The following is a 14,840-nucleotide window of genomic DNA, read 5'->3' on the forward strand; positions in this document are numbered from 1 at the left end:
AAGACAATTGGGAAAATGAAAGAGCAGAGAAAAATTAATTATAATTATGGAAATGCAGCTTAAAGAATAAAGGCTTAATTGTGTAGCACAAGTCTAAAGGGAAATAATTCTCACTTAGTAACCACTTTACATGTGAGAAGTCTGCAAGTCTGAAGGAGAAGTTGACTGTACTAAACGCACTATTTCTTCCTTCTAATTGAGTAATTAGGAAATTGGGGTTCCCAAGCGTAGATGGATAAAAGAATCACAGCCCTTTTCTGTTTGCTGACCTCTAAAAGGCTGCAGGCTTCAAAGAAAAAAAAATGGAAAATGTAATGGAAAGGGCTAGCCAAGGATCTTTCTTGAAGGTGACAGACTTGTTTGACATAATTAAAAGTGAACTCCATACCTTCTCTCCCACCCAGGCTGCCCACACATCCAGACCTTTGGTTTGCCATTTTGCTAGGCACTCAGCAGGGACTTTTCTTCCCTTATATTACTACTATACAATGTGAATGTCCTTGTCAAAGAAAGCTCAGCCGGGAAATCACAGGGCTTCGGTTTCCCAGCCAAAAGCTTTCACTGAATTAGATTCCTGGAAAAAAAAAAAAAGAGGCTGAATCATCTCAACATAAATTTTTTATAGACAGATCATTGCCTGGCTCTGATCAATGCAGGTATACAACAGTACAAGAAACAGACACAGTAAATAATGCCAGAGTTTAGGGACATGAAGTCACCCTAACCTAAAACACTAAAAGACAATCACAAGCTGAGAGAAGGTATCAGAGAGCCATTCAAAATTAGACCCTTATGCTGGGTTCCCAGGGTGGCAGAGATGGCGTGCTGAAGAACATGTCTCACTGATGAGCTGGACAGGGGAAGTGCTACAGAAGAATAACTTAGGGATACCATATGGTATAGGCTGGTAGGGGTAGCTGCCACTTAAAAGTAAGAGGAGAGGTCTGCAGAGAGGAAAACACCACCCTGTACCCCACCCATCTTTCACAGCCTTGGAAATACAGAGAAGACTCAAGTGAGGAAACATGAGGACATAAGAATGGACGGGGCAAGTTACCCTAGTACCTCAGAAGCAAAAGAAGCCAAGTGCTAGGGATGGAATTGACAACAGAGAAAAGATAAAGCTGAAGAAAGACGGTGATTCTCATGGACCCTTGGTGACAGAGGAGTTGAAAGTGGAATTAAGCCGGGCGGTGGTGGCACACGCCTTTAATCTCAGCACTTGGGAGGCAGAGGCAGGCAGATTTCTGAGTTCGAGGCCAGCCTGGTCTACAGAGTGAGTTTCAGGACAGCCAGGACTACATAGAGAAACCCTGTCTTGAAAAACCAAAAAACAAAACAAACAAACTAAAAAAGTGGAACTAAATATTCAGAACTGGTGGTCCTGATCACTCAACACCAGTCACATGCAAGCAGATATCCAGGTACAAGCTGAAAGACCTCAGCTCTGCTATCTCTTGTCCATGTATCAAATTGGAGGAACGAGGCTTCACATTCTGAGGAGAGCAGCAAAGACAAATGAATCTGCCTTGCTTCAGCCATCAATAGCCAAAACAGGGTTTAGGGTTTAACAGTTAAGTATACCCTAGCTATTTTGGTAATATTTAAACCTGCTGATGTTACTGACACTTTGTTTTTTGGGGGAAAAGTTATACAATATATTTTGATCATATACTTTACCCATTCCCAATTCTTCCTAGATCCTTCCCACCTCCCTACCCATGTCTTCCATAAAAGAAAAAAAAAATCAAAATTAAAAAACTGAAAGATAACAAATACCACAACAAAACATAAAGCACCCCCCCAAAAAATTCTCCAGAGTCCTTTTGTGTTGGCCAACTGTTCCTAGATATGAAGGCTGCCCTGAAGTGTGGTTGGAATGCCTTGTGTAACTCCACTGAAAAAAACCTGATCTTTCCCTTTCCAGCTAGGTACTAACCGCAAGCAGCTTCTGGTTAGAAATAAGACTTTGTATCTGCCCCCACCCCATTTTCCATGCTGGCATTGTGTCTGGCTTAAACCTTTGCTGTCAAAGACTCTGAATTCATGCATGTATCAATCCCATCATGTCTGCAAGACACTGTTTCTTTGTAAATATCTATGATGAGCCTTAGGGGGAAGAAACTAATACAAATAAATCTAGTTACATAATTCACAGCAGTTATGCTTGATTGCTGCTCTTCTAGAGGACTAGAGAGAGTTCTCTTCTAAGCACCCATCTCAAGTGGCTCACAAGAGCCTTTGACTCCAGCTCTAGGGGATCCAACACCCTCTACCGGCCTCTGAGAAAACCTATACACACACAGTCATACTCACATGCACATAGAAATGAGGACAGAGAGAGTGGAAACACAAAAATGTATGATTTCTAACCGAGTTTCTCTTATAATTGAACATAGAACTAATTTAATCTACTAGCTCATCTTTCAGCTATGAGACATCTGCCACTTTTTCCCAATCCTGCACCAGCAGTGTTACAAAGATGAAAGAACAGAGTTCTAATTCAGTTTCTGTTGCTGTGATAAACACCACGCCCAAAAGCAACTTTGGGTAAGAAGGGCTTGTTTTGGCTTATACTTCCACGTTACAATCCATCACAGAAGGAAGCCAAAGCAGGAACTCAAGATGGGAACCTTGCAAGTCAAAACCATGAATCAGAAAACCATGTGGAATATTGTCTACTGACTAGTTCAGCTACTTGACATACATATGTCCAGGATCAGCATAGCCCATAGTAGGCCGTGCCCTCCCATAACAATCAAGAAAATACCCTACAGACAGGCCCACAAGCCAGTCTAATGGAAGTAATTCCTCATTTGAGGTTCCCTCTTCCCAAGGTGACTCCAGTTATGTCAAGTTCATAAAAGTTAATCAGCAAACAGATAACAATTCAGAGCAAAACAAGATATTTGTTGAATTAAGTAGACTCTTTGATTTGGCCTGTAATTATTCTAAATCAACTACAATGAGAATATATTGCCATTATAACCAGAAAATGGGTGTAGGGTGAGGTTTATGAAGACAGATGCTACATTTTCAACTTTTATTCAGAATCTTAGTGTAACAAAGTCTCCATTTTAATGTAGTTCTTGCCTCCTGGGAACACTGCTCAAGTGTTTTCGGAAAAATAAATGTTAAGACATTTTCTCATTCAAATGGGCAGGCTATCGTACATGTGGAATGATGTTTTCCTGTTTGTGATAGAAAGGGTCTTCTCTCTTTATTGTAGCTTAGTTGGCTATATAAGAACTGTCAGCAACATAAAGAAAGAAGCCAATGAGTAAACAAAAATTGATTAGAAAGCTTGCCTGTTCTAGAAGCCCCTCCCTCCAAATAAACATTTCTTTATCATGTCTTACCCTGGCTCCCCCCCCCCCATGTTATGGAATCCCCAAAATACTATAATTAGCGCTCTCTTAACATGAAATAGACCAACATGCTCACTGAATTCACTATTCCTACCTCAATAATTTCACAGTTCCTACCTCACAGGTGTTGAGTCATGACACAGACCAACACACTTGGTAAGTTCACTGTTCCTACTTTAGCCTAGTTTTGAGTTCACACAGACAGATGAGCAGGGTATCTCTCAGTCCTCAATCACTGAATCTCTTCAGGCAAAGAAACCCAGTATGATGACTTGCCCTATCAGAAATCAGTTTTTCAAACTACCAGTTGCATTACAAATGAACAGAATCATGGTTCTAACTGGCGTTGAGTCTCTCAATCTTGAGAGGATTTAATATCTCTAAACACTTTGAGAAGTAATTCTTGAACTGTGAAAAGTAACCGAGTCACATTTTCAGCGCGACACTGCCCCCTTGTGTAACTTGTGTTTGCTGAAAACTCACAAAAATGTAAAATTTTAACTCTCAGAGATAGTTCAAAGGAATCTAAGATACTAGAAAATAACCTTGAAACCTATCAAGACCAGCATGTTTATTTCACACTCTCTTACCATGAAATAGACCAGCATGTTCACTGAATTCACTGCCGCTACCTCGGTAAGTTCACTGTTCCTACCTCCAAGTGTTGACTCCTGACATGGGAGAATTGCTTGTTTAAGTTCATCCACTTCTGGCTACGGACAGAGCAAGGACTCTTGAATAGAATTCAAATCTCTCAAAGCCCGGGTGTAGTTGAGTGGTAGAGGACTTGCCTAGAACTCGCCTCTCAGAATGGAAAGAGAGACTTAATAGGACAGAAACACTGGGGTTGTGGAGTCCTGAAGATCAGAGTTTGAATATCAAATCGCTACTTCAAAACCTCCAAGCTTTAGTGCCTCATCAAAAAAAAAAAAAAAAATGGAATCAACTATTACAAAGATTTCCAAAGGGCTCAACAGAGCAGTGCTCACTGTTAGACCCTACACATATTGTTCCTTGGGATAGCTACTGCCATTGTCTGCTTGACTCTTCAGACTCACCTAGGAGACATATCTTCTAGTGTGTCTGTGATAAAGCTTCTAGAGAGTTAACTGAGGAGGAAAGATTCACCCTAACTGTGGATTTTGGAGCTCCAGAATGAATAAAATGGGGGAAAAGAGAAAAGGAGCTAGACGCAAGCATTCATCTCTGCTCCTTGAGGTGGAGGCGGTGTGACTAGCTGCCTGTTGCTCCCGCCTCCATAGCTAAAACACTTCTTGACACTATGCTTCCCCCAGTGATGAGCGGGGCCTTGAAGCTGTGAGCCAAAATGATTCCTTCCTTGAAATACAAGAAAAAAAAAATGACTGATGCAGACCTAAATACAGCAACGTGCTGACTGAAATATAACTATAAAGATATATCAGAATTTTATTCTAGTCATAACTGCAGTTTTGACTCTCCTGATGAAGACATTTACAATAAGGAAAATGGCAATAAATTGTAACGTTTCAGCAATACAGTAACACTTTGTCTCTTGAGACAAATAAGTCTTAACAGAAAACACCATACAACTGACAACGTGAGTGTGAGCATGAAGCAGCAACAGCACTCTTGGGTGAGCTTCAGAAGAAAGTAAGACAGAACCTCACTTCTGAAGTGATCCCAGTTACCTCCTACATCTTCCCTGTTGAGGGTTCTTTACTATGACAATATCCAGAGAGTCAGCCTGGAAAGACAGGCTGCAATTTAGGGGTTAGCTGAGGGGGTAATCTCAGCCTCCTTTCTTTAGCTGTAAAATAAAGTCCACCCTCTGCCGGGTCACACAAGGAGCCTTGAGAAAAGGACCATACAACTACTGGACTCAGTGTGTGAAGTTGTACTTGTCACAGTCTTAAGTTGAAAGTAATGATACACATTAAATCTGTCATCAAAATGAGAGATAAACCCAAAAATCAAAAGTTGAGAAGAAATGGTAGTGTGTCTAGTTAAACATCACCCAGGTCTCATGAAATCTATCTCCTCTTTCCTCTTTATCTCCTCGGCTTCTGATGGACAGTGCTCCACAAATTCCAGTGCCCCAGAAACCTTTGGCTCACAAACAAATTACTCACATGCAAATCCTGATAACAGGATGGACAACGTTTATCCCTGAGTATGAGACCCTAAACAAGAAGCTGCCACCTAGGTTAAAGGCAATGGTTTAAGAAAATTGTGATTTTTCATAAAAATGACTGGTATTGGTTACCCTCTGTTCAGCTACAGTAATCCACCCAGCAGACATTCTGTAGTGTAGTAAGATTCTCTGTTCTGTTTTCTTGTGGTCTGAAACACCAGTTAAGTCTTTAAACCCTAAAGGACAGCAATGTGACTGAGTGGACTTCTTTTCAATGAGTTACTAAAACTTTAACATTTGAATTTGGAAAGCATACACCCTTCTGGAAAGAAGCACTGAACAGTAAGCTTCAAATATTGACTGAACACTTCATATAAGCCCAGCCCCTCATATTGTTACAAACATTGGAAAGGTACATTAGTGGAGTCGACATGAGAAGAAACACTGAGCGACAGGAAGGAAGAACACCATTGCTGTTGTTGAGGAAGTGCATGATGCTGAAAACTGTGGGTCATGGATCCAGTGGAATTTTAAGATAAACTCAAGCGCTTGGTTCAACCCAACAATTAGGCCACATTTGCATCCAGAATAGTACAGTAAAAGTACTTTCCAAAAGCAGTCTCAGCTACATAAAAACGACACAGCTCACCATGAAACACACGGTTGTCCACCAGAAAATGCCTGCGGTACTGCACGCAGTTCCTCTTCTCGACGTTCCAGTAGCTCATTGTCGAAGGATTTCTGGCACAGCATCAAAATGAAATTGCCCTGTCAAGAGAGACAGAATGAGACAGGAATGAAGAAAACAGCAGCCACATGCTCAACGGGCAGCACACTGACACGTGTTGCCTAGCATTAGGGGCAATGCACGGGGCTACCATTTGGACAAGGACTCCTCCAGCCCATAATAAATTTCTCACAAAACTTCCAAGAACCTGAAAGCTATTTTTTTCCATACTAAAACTTACTCTTTCCAACAGCACCATTCTGAACTCTTACTGCTGTCTGCTGAGGAAATAAAGCTACTGTTAAGCACGCTTCAGGACTGTTTTTTGTGCTTCGGGCCTCACTTGCATTCCTCCAGGATCCCAAACAGTCAATACTGATCAATTTCTGCAGGTTTCCCTAGCAGGTGAGCTATCATTCTCAACTTCTGAATTTTGTGTTGGTGACATCCAGGTGGATTATGTAACCAACTCATGAAATGTTAGAAATGATTGCAAAGTTTAAGTGGGTACAATACGCCAAACCATAACAAAGTTTGCTTGCCTTCTTTTCCTTCATTGCAGCTGTTTATTTAGGGCCCCTAATCCTTGGATCCACCAAGGCTTACAGAAGCAACAAGAGCTGGCCAGGCCTCAGGCACAATGCACTCACAGACCCTGCAGAGATTCCCGCCTCTGCAGAGACCAAACACTTGAGAAGCAGAGATCTGAGCTGATGAATTGAGCTGCAAAGCCAATGTGCATGATCCTGAACAAGGCTGCCTTTGTTTACAAGATATGGCTAGTGACTTTTCAGAATTCCAACCTCTTTTCTGTTCACATAACAACACTAGAAAAATAAACAAAACAACAACAAGAACAACAGCAGCAGCATTTAAAAAAAAAAAAGCGAAGCTGGCAAGAAACAAAACCCACTGGTGGAAAACGTTTTGTCATCTGTCCTACTGTAACAGTCTACAGTTTTGTAAATGTACCCCAAGATGAAGCCAGTGGCATAATGAAAAAGGTCAGGTATCCAGAGTTGTCTGTCACTGGGACAGTGAATGGAAGATCCAGGAGCTTTGGTTTCTCCTTAAACTTCCACAACGGGGATCTTATCTCCATTCAGCCAGCTTGCTGCCCCACACAGTCCCGAACGCCCTCCCCTTCTTTCTACTTCATCCCTGCCAGCTTAGAATGATGTTCCTGTTCCTTAGGACTGAGGGAGTAAAGAAAAGCATGTGGAACCAACCGAGAGATGTGCTGGAGAACAGCTGACTACAGAAATAAACCTACCTTTGCCCTCCAAAGCCAACATTCATGTTATAAAGATGCCCCTTTCCCAAATATTTTTAGATATATAAATAATGTAGTTAACGGTGGAGAGGGAGAGTGTGGCTTATAAATAAAGCATGTGCTTAGAAGTATAGTGCCCTGGATTTATTATCCAGCAACACAGGTAAATTACAAAAATTAATTAAGCATGTTTTTTTTTCAAAACTGAAGTACTGAAAATCAGTTTTCTTTCCTGTTTTAGTATTCTCTTTCCTCATTGCATATTTCTCTCCTAGGATAACTAAATTTTTTTAATATTCACCATTCCAGCATTTTACCTAAATATATAAGTTTGAATTTCTCTATATTATTAGGGGCACTACCTTTTCCAAGAAAATAATTTTTAATAATTAACAGTAGTATCTCTAACTTACAAAATGTGTCTGTGTCACTTGTAGTGGATTCTGTTACCAAACAGAAAGGCCTACCTTGTCTGGCCTCAGTGGGAGAGGATTCCCCTAGCCTTGAAGAGACTTGATGTGCACAGGAGGGGGGAAGAAAGGAAGAGGGAAGAGGGGATGATGGGGGAGGGTCTGTGAGAAGTGGGGACTGAGAAGGGGGGCAGTGATTGGGATGTAAAGTGAATTTAAAAAAAAAAGACCCTATCTATAATCATGCTCATTTTCCCTTGCTAATTCAATTTTGTGGTTTTATTTGTTACTATCGGATTTTTGCCCCCTATGCTCATTCCTGATCCAAGGAAGAAGGTTGCAAAAGAGTGAGGAAATCCTAAGATGTTTATAGTTAGCAAAGCAGGTGCTCATGCAACCTTCTCATCCACGCCGTATTAATCTTCTGAGACAGGGACCGTTATCTCCTTCTACCACACCAAAGAAGAGAAGATGCTATTAGACTGCTTTGTTTATGCTTCCAGGAAAAGGCAGAAACACAACCTTCAGTCATATCTTCAGATTCCAAACACACGTTTCTAACCTCCATAGGCCATACAGGACAATGTGAAGGTTTCAAAAACGTCCTGTAGCCAGGCATGAGATTCCCTGCCTGTAATCTCAGCACTTGGAATGTTGAGTCTGAAGAATACTGTGTTTAAGATGAGCCTAGGGGTACATAACGAAATCCTGTGAAAAATAATAAATTAAGACAAAAAAAACTGTGGGTCTGTGTGGGTCTATGTGTGTGTGACATACAAATTCACAATGATTACAGCTAATATACTGGGTTCAGCGACTCCTTTCTAACAATAAAATCAGCTGACACTGATGTTAAATCTTTCAACATAAGAAAACTTAAAATGCCCTAGTCTGCTTCTTTGTGGCTGTGATTAAACACTGGCAGAAAACAAATTGTGGAAGAAAGGGTTTATTTTATTTGAGCTTACACTCTAGAGTCTGTCATTGAGAGAAACCAAGGCAGGAACCCAGAGACTACTTAAGCAGAGACCACAGAAGAATGTTCCTTACTGGCTTGCTTCTGCTCAGCTAGAAAGCCAGGGCCTAAGAGTGACACTAATCTACCCACAGAGGCTAGGCCCTCCATCAATTAGCAAATGCTGAAGACACGCACATAGGCCAGTCTGATGAAGGCAGTTCTTTGGTTGAGGTTCCCAGGTGTGTCAAGCTAACAACTGAGATCAGCCTCACAATAATAATAATAATAATAATAATAATGATAAGCATCCTTTACTTGATTCCCTCTCTCTTCAGCATGGAGAATTTAGCCATCCAGTTGTGATGGAGCCCTGGCTGAAGTATTCCAGCCACCGATATGTGCTGTGATCTCAACATCTGTATTCCCCAAGTTCATATGTGGAAATCTTTATGTGGTGATTTCAGGGGTGAAACATTGCGGTTCTACCCTCTGAAGAGCTCTAGCAGACCCAAGCATGGCAAACATGGTGCCAACGGGTTTTGTCTTTTACTCTTCTCCTTGCTAAAAAACATTAGATTACATTCATAATGCTAGCCCCCAAGATCCATCCCTTTATTGGGCCACTGACTCAATCCTGAAACAAAACACCAAGGTCCAAAAATCAAACTTTTTTATTTGGATAATATGTCCAATCAGGACTTACTAACTCATCCTAGCACCAACTTTCCCTTTTCTCCTTAAAAACACACTCTTGAGAAAAAAAAAAGAAGAAGAAGGAGGAGGAGGAGGAGGAGGAGGAGGAGGAGGAGGAGGAAGAGGAGGAAGAGGAAGAGGAAGAGAAGGAGGAGGAAGAGGAGGAGGAAGAGGAGGAGAAGAAGAAAAAGAAAAAAGTCTGCTTTTCTGTTTGCTTGCTTGCTGCTTCAATTATTGTTGTTGCTGCTGCTGCTTGCTATCTGCCTTTGCAGCCTCCACTGCTTGACCATCCAGGGAAATAAATCTCCTTTATGCTGAGAATTTGGTGTCTAGCGATGTCCTGTATCAATGAGGTAGGAAGGACGTCCCTTACACCCTCCCTGGGATTCCTGTCTTTTATGTAGGAGGCATAAGCGCTAGCCTACTGTATACATCATGTGAAGATACAGCAAGAAGTCAGTAGTCTGAAGCTGGAAAAGGGCCTTCATTAGACACCAAATCTAACTTGATCCTGAAATCCCTAGCCTCTAGAACTGTAAGAAGTGAGTTTCTACGGTTTGTAAGCCACCTTGCAGATGGCTATTCTGTTATAACAACTCAACTGGATTGACAGTATGGGAATAAATGAACAGGTAGTGGAGCCTGTAAAGTGCTAGCTCTCCAAACATGAGGTCCTGAGTTCAGTCCCCAGAACCCACATTTTAACAATACAAATCAGATGTGGTGTCAGGACATTTGTAATCCCAGGATTGGGGAGAAAGAGATAGGAAAGGGGATACTGGAATTTACTGGCCAGCTAGCCTAGCCTACCCAATGAGTTCCAGGTCAGTAAGAGACCCTGACAAAAAAAACAAGAGAGACAGCACCTAAGGAACACTTGAAGTTGTGTAAGCATGTGTATACGTGTGCATATGTGTGTACATACACACACATGCACTCACACAGAACTTTAGCTCCAACTAGATTTACAGTAGGCAGGCTACTACTCACTAAAGGAAGGCAACTGAAAGGGATGTCAAACAACATCTAAGCCAAACTTCTGATGAAACCAAAAGGAAATCAAGACCCAGAGAACATGTGTAACTTGCAAGGTAACACTGTTAGCTATTCAAAATGGCTGAAACCCACCTTCAGCAGCCCAGAGCTCTTTTGAATCTTTTATGGTCCTATTTGCATGAGCACAATAAAATTAACTTGGGTTGCACCTACTAGAAGCAAAGGTGCTTTTAAAATGAGTGACTTTGTTTTTAATCTTATTCTACATCTTACAAAATAGTCCACATCCTAAGGGGCCTATGTAATGTCCATGTTATACCTAGAACTCTGAATGAGCACATTTGTATATCATAGACTATGTAAATTCATTTTATGCATATGAGTATTTTGTCTGCATGAGTATTTTGTCACATGTGTCTGGCGTCTGCTGAGGACAAAAGAGAATATTAGATTCCCTGGAAAGGGAGTTATAGATAGTTGTGTGTGGCCATGGGAATGTTAGGAATCAAATCCAGGTCCTCTGGAAGAGTAGCCAACGTTCTTAACCACTGAGCCATCTTTCTAGGTCCTTGTGTTGATTTATTTTGTTATTATTACATTTATTGATTTATTGATTGATTGTTAGAGTTTATTTGTGTGAACACATACATGCCAGAAGACACATGTGGAGGTCAGAGGACAAGTGCCAGAAGGTGGTACTCTCCTTCCACAATATGCATTCTGGACCTCCAGTCATCAAGCTTGGCAGCAAGTACATATACCCAGAGACATCTTACCAGAATGCATAAATTTCCGATCCTTAGAGTCGTTCACAAAACTACAATTTAAGAGAATATCAGAAACAAGCAGCAGTTATGAAAGCAAGTTCTGCTTCAAAGCAAGGTTAATGTAGGATTTGGGGGTTGTTTTTGCTGCTGTTGCTTTTGTTTTGCTTGGGATTTTTATGAGGCAGACACACTATATAGTCCAGACTGACTTCAACCTCACTATCTTAACTTCACTTCTGCTGCTGTGAGAAAAACCCTAACCCAAAGCAACGTGGGGGAGAGAGGGCTTATTTTAGGTCACGGTTCCAGGTTAGAGTCCAGTATTCTGTGGAATTCAAGAGGACAGGAGCTTGAAGCTGCTGGTCACATGACATCCACCCACCAAAAGCAGAACAAAAAATGCTGAGTGCTCACTTAGGTTTTTCTGTTATTTTTAAATAGTCAGGGGTCTGCAACCAGATACTGGTGACTAGTGCCCAATTTCAGGCTGGGTCTCCTATATCAATTAAAGCCATCAAGAAAAATCCCCAACAGACCAGCTCGATCCAGACATATCCACTGACCAGCTCGATCTAGACAAATGCCACACTGAGGCTCTTCCCCAGTGATTATAGGGTGTGTCACATTGGCAAAACTACTACATTCACAATCCACTTGCCTCTGCCTTCCAAGAACTAGGATTATAGGTGTTTGGCCCCATGCCTAAATATATTTCTTTATTTTTGCCATTTTTTATTTCTATTTACATGACCAAAACTATCAAATACAAAGACTGTCAGAAAACAGGCTAACATCAATACCAAATACATGTATGAAATGAAAAGTTGGCACTTTTAACTAAGAAAGCGAAGTCTGTGGAATAACAATCACTTGTCAAACATTTTAAATTCTATAAATAAAAAAAAAGAATACCCTTCCACACCTTATCTACATAATTAAGCCTGTCTAAGAAGTTGCAGGTATGTGGACACTCCCCACTACCTGTGTTTCCCTCTGAGAAATTCCTCCCACTTTATACAAGAGATATAGGTTCTATGGGCTCGGTTTAGGGGCTATGTGGCTTGGGCCAGGCAATACCAGCATCCTTGGGGACACATTACAGGAGATTTTTATGGACTGTCCTAGACCTTTGAGTCAAGTAGATCTAATATATGTATGAGACAAAAAAAAAGTCAGGTTTCTGTTAGAGTTGAAGTTGTGGAGACATGAGCCCTGCACCCTTGTGTTAAAAGAGCTTTATATCTCCTTGCTGGCTTGCTTAAGTGTGTTTAATGGAAGTGAGTTTTCTACCATTTGCAGCCAGAGACTTAACCAATGATGTATATCAGCATAGTACAATGTGGAGAGCCCATGAGCTCTGTCTGGTTTCAACTCTGACACAACATATGCCCTGTTTTTCTAACTGGATCTTTGGGTTCAAATATAAGAACATTTTTATTTGAGCTTGAGGAAAACAACAACAACAAAAATATGCTCCATTCATGCCTTACAGAAATGTGTCCCCACACTATTTGTAGGTACATGTAAGCAAAGCAAAGCCAAATGCCTTATCTTTAGCTTTAAAAGTCCTTTAGCTGCCTTTATGTCTAACAAATCTACAATAGTGTTTAAACACATTTCATGAAACAGTACAAACTGATTCCAGGTACATAAATGGCTTATTTAGACAAAGGACTATAGCTCACAAGTTTATAAAAGTAGACTTTGGGGTGAGGAAAAGTAGACTTTTTTTTTTTTAATATGGGTACCAGCTGCCAAATCTAATGACCTAAGTGTAGAGAAAATCTCTTATATACTGTATGAATACAACACCTGTCAATTGATTAAAGCTGATTGGCCTGTAGCCGAGGCAGGAAATAGAAGGTAGGACATCCAATAGGCAGAGAGGATTCGAAAATAGAGCCAGGCACAGGAAAAGAATTGGGCCCCAGGAACAGAAAGGAGGATACACATGAGACCTGCCACATGGCAGAACTTAGACTAGGCATAAATGGGATATTAAATTATGATGTTATCATGAAATAGCCAAATCTTATGTCCAAGGTATTTCTACATATAAATTGAGTATCAGAGTTATTATTCCAGGACCTTGGGGCTGGGAGAAAAATGCCACGTTATACCTAAGTTCAATCCCTAAGACTCACACACTTGCCATGGCAGAAACACGAGGATGATGATGATGATGATGATAGATAATAATAATAATAATAACAATAATAATAATAATAAATGAAATAAAATGTGTTTTTCATATTTTAAGATTTACTAATATATCTTTATGTATAAGAGTGTTTTACTTGCATGTATGTCTAGCAGGTGTTAGTCTAATGCTTGTGGAGAAAAGAGGAGGGTGTTGGATACCCTGGAACTAAAATTACAGATGGTTGTGAGCCACAATGTGTGTGCTGAGACTCAACCCAGCTCCTCAAGAACAGTAACTAGTGCTCTTAACCACTGTGGCAGAATGCATTTTTTTTAAGTGGATGGACTTACCTCCTCCTCTTTGACTAGCAGCTCTACCTCCTCCTCTCCTGTAACTCCCACAGCCAAAGCTACTGGCTTCTGGCATCACTCTTCCATAAAAACACTTTCCATCCCATCCCTCTACATTATTTACAAATCATCCCATGATATCTACAATATTCCCCTTTACATCTATTTTTGTTTATTTTTGTAATGATCTTTCCAATAGCCCTGTGAGTCACAGACTTTTTGAGCATGATTTCTAAGGAATAATAAGAACCAGTGAGGTGTAAACCTACATTTTCTGATCCTGAGTCCCCTATCCCATCCTGGGATGCCCAGCGATATTGCTCTCTGACACTCTGTGTCCCTGTAGAAAGAGCTTAGGGTCTCCTTACTGATGACACACAAGACACTGACTCTTCCAACCTTTCCTGTTGCCTCCATCTCACCACAGACCAAGAAGACAGGGAAGAAAATGGCTACATACAATGTTACTTGATTTTTAAATGTGTATTTATGCCTCCAATAGAGTCTCTAGAGTATACGTAATGGGGATGAGCGAAGTGTGAGCTTTTTCCATATGAGATGATAAAATGCTGTTTTAAAATGAAATTTGCGTGAGTGTGGTCTACAAAGCAAGTTTACTAGCCAGGTCTCATTGTAAAAAAAACAATCTCACTAGCTCGTGCCTTTAAATTACTAACAACAGGACACAAGGCTCTAGGCAGAAATTAAAATGCAGTGTCTATGTCTGCTCTCCTTTTGGAAAGAAGTAACTAGCTAGTTCATGGCCGGTCATAAAAAATCTCACCTCAGAAAACAAAAGGCCAGAGTGCCAGTGTGACCGGGTCCTGCCTCTAAGGGTTTGCTTCTGCTGCCGTCTCAAGGAAGAAAAAAGAAATGCAAAGAAGGAGAGAGGGAGAAAAGATGGGAAGAGGAAGAAAGGGAGGGAACTAGGGACGGAGAGAGACCGGCAGCGGCGCCGAGGGGGAGGGAGGGAGGGAGGGAGGGAGGGAAGGCGAGTGACCAGTGAGCCTAGCAGTAAATAAAATGCTCTCTGGAGCTCAAC

General features: G+C 41.0%; 1 protein-coding gene across 3 annotated transcripts in view; it reads right to left on the minus strand.

Annotated features, from left to right (window-relative positions):
• Plch1 (phospholipase C eta 1) overlaps positions 1–6,209 on the minus strand; it is a 184,820-nt gene extending 178,611 nt beyond the window's left edge. For all 3 annotated transcript variants that reach the window (XM_028763496.1, XM_028763497.1, XM_028763495.1), the window contains exon 1: positions 6,131–6,209. In XM_028763496.1, coding sequence (XP_028619329.1) covers positions 6,131–6,209 — 79 coding nt within the window. The remainder of the gene's footprint in view (positions 1–6,130) is intronic.
• Positions 6,210–14,840: the final 8,631 nt, after the last annotated feature.

Source organism: Grammomys surdaster, unplaced genomic scaffold, assembly GCF_004785775.1.
Source record: "Grammomys surdaster isolate TR1022 unplaced genomic scaffold, NIH_TR_1.0 139, whole genome shotgun sequence".
Classification (NCBI taxonomy): Eukaryota; Metazoa; Chordata; class Mammalia; order Rodentia; family Muridae; genus Grammomys; species Grammomys surdaster.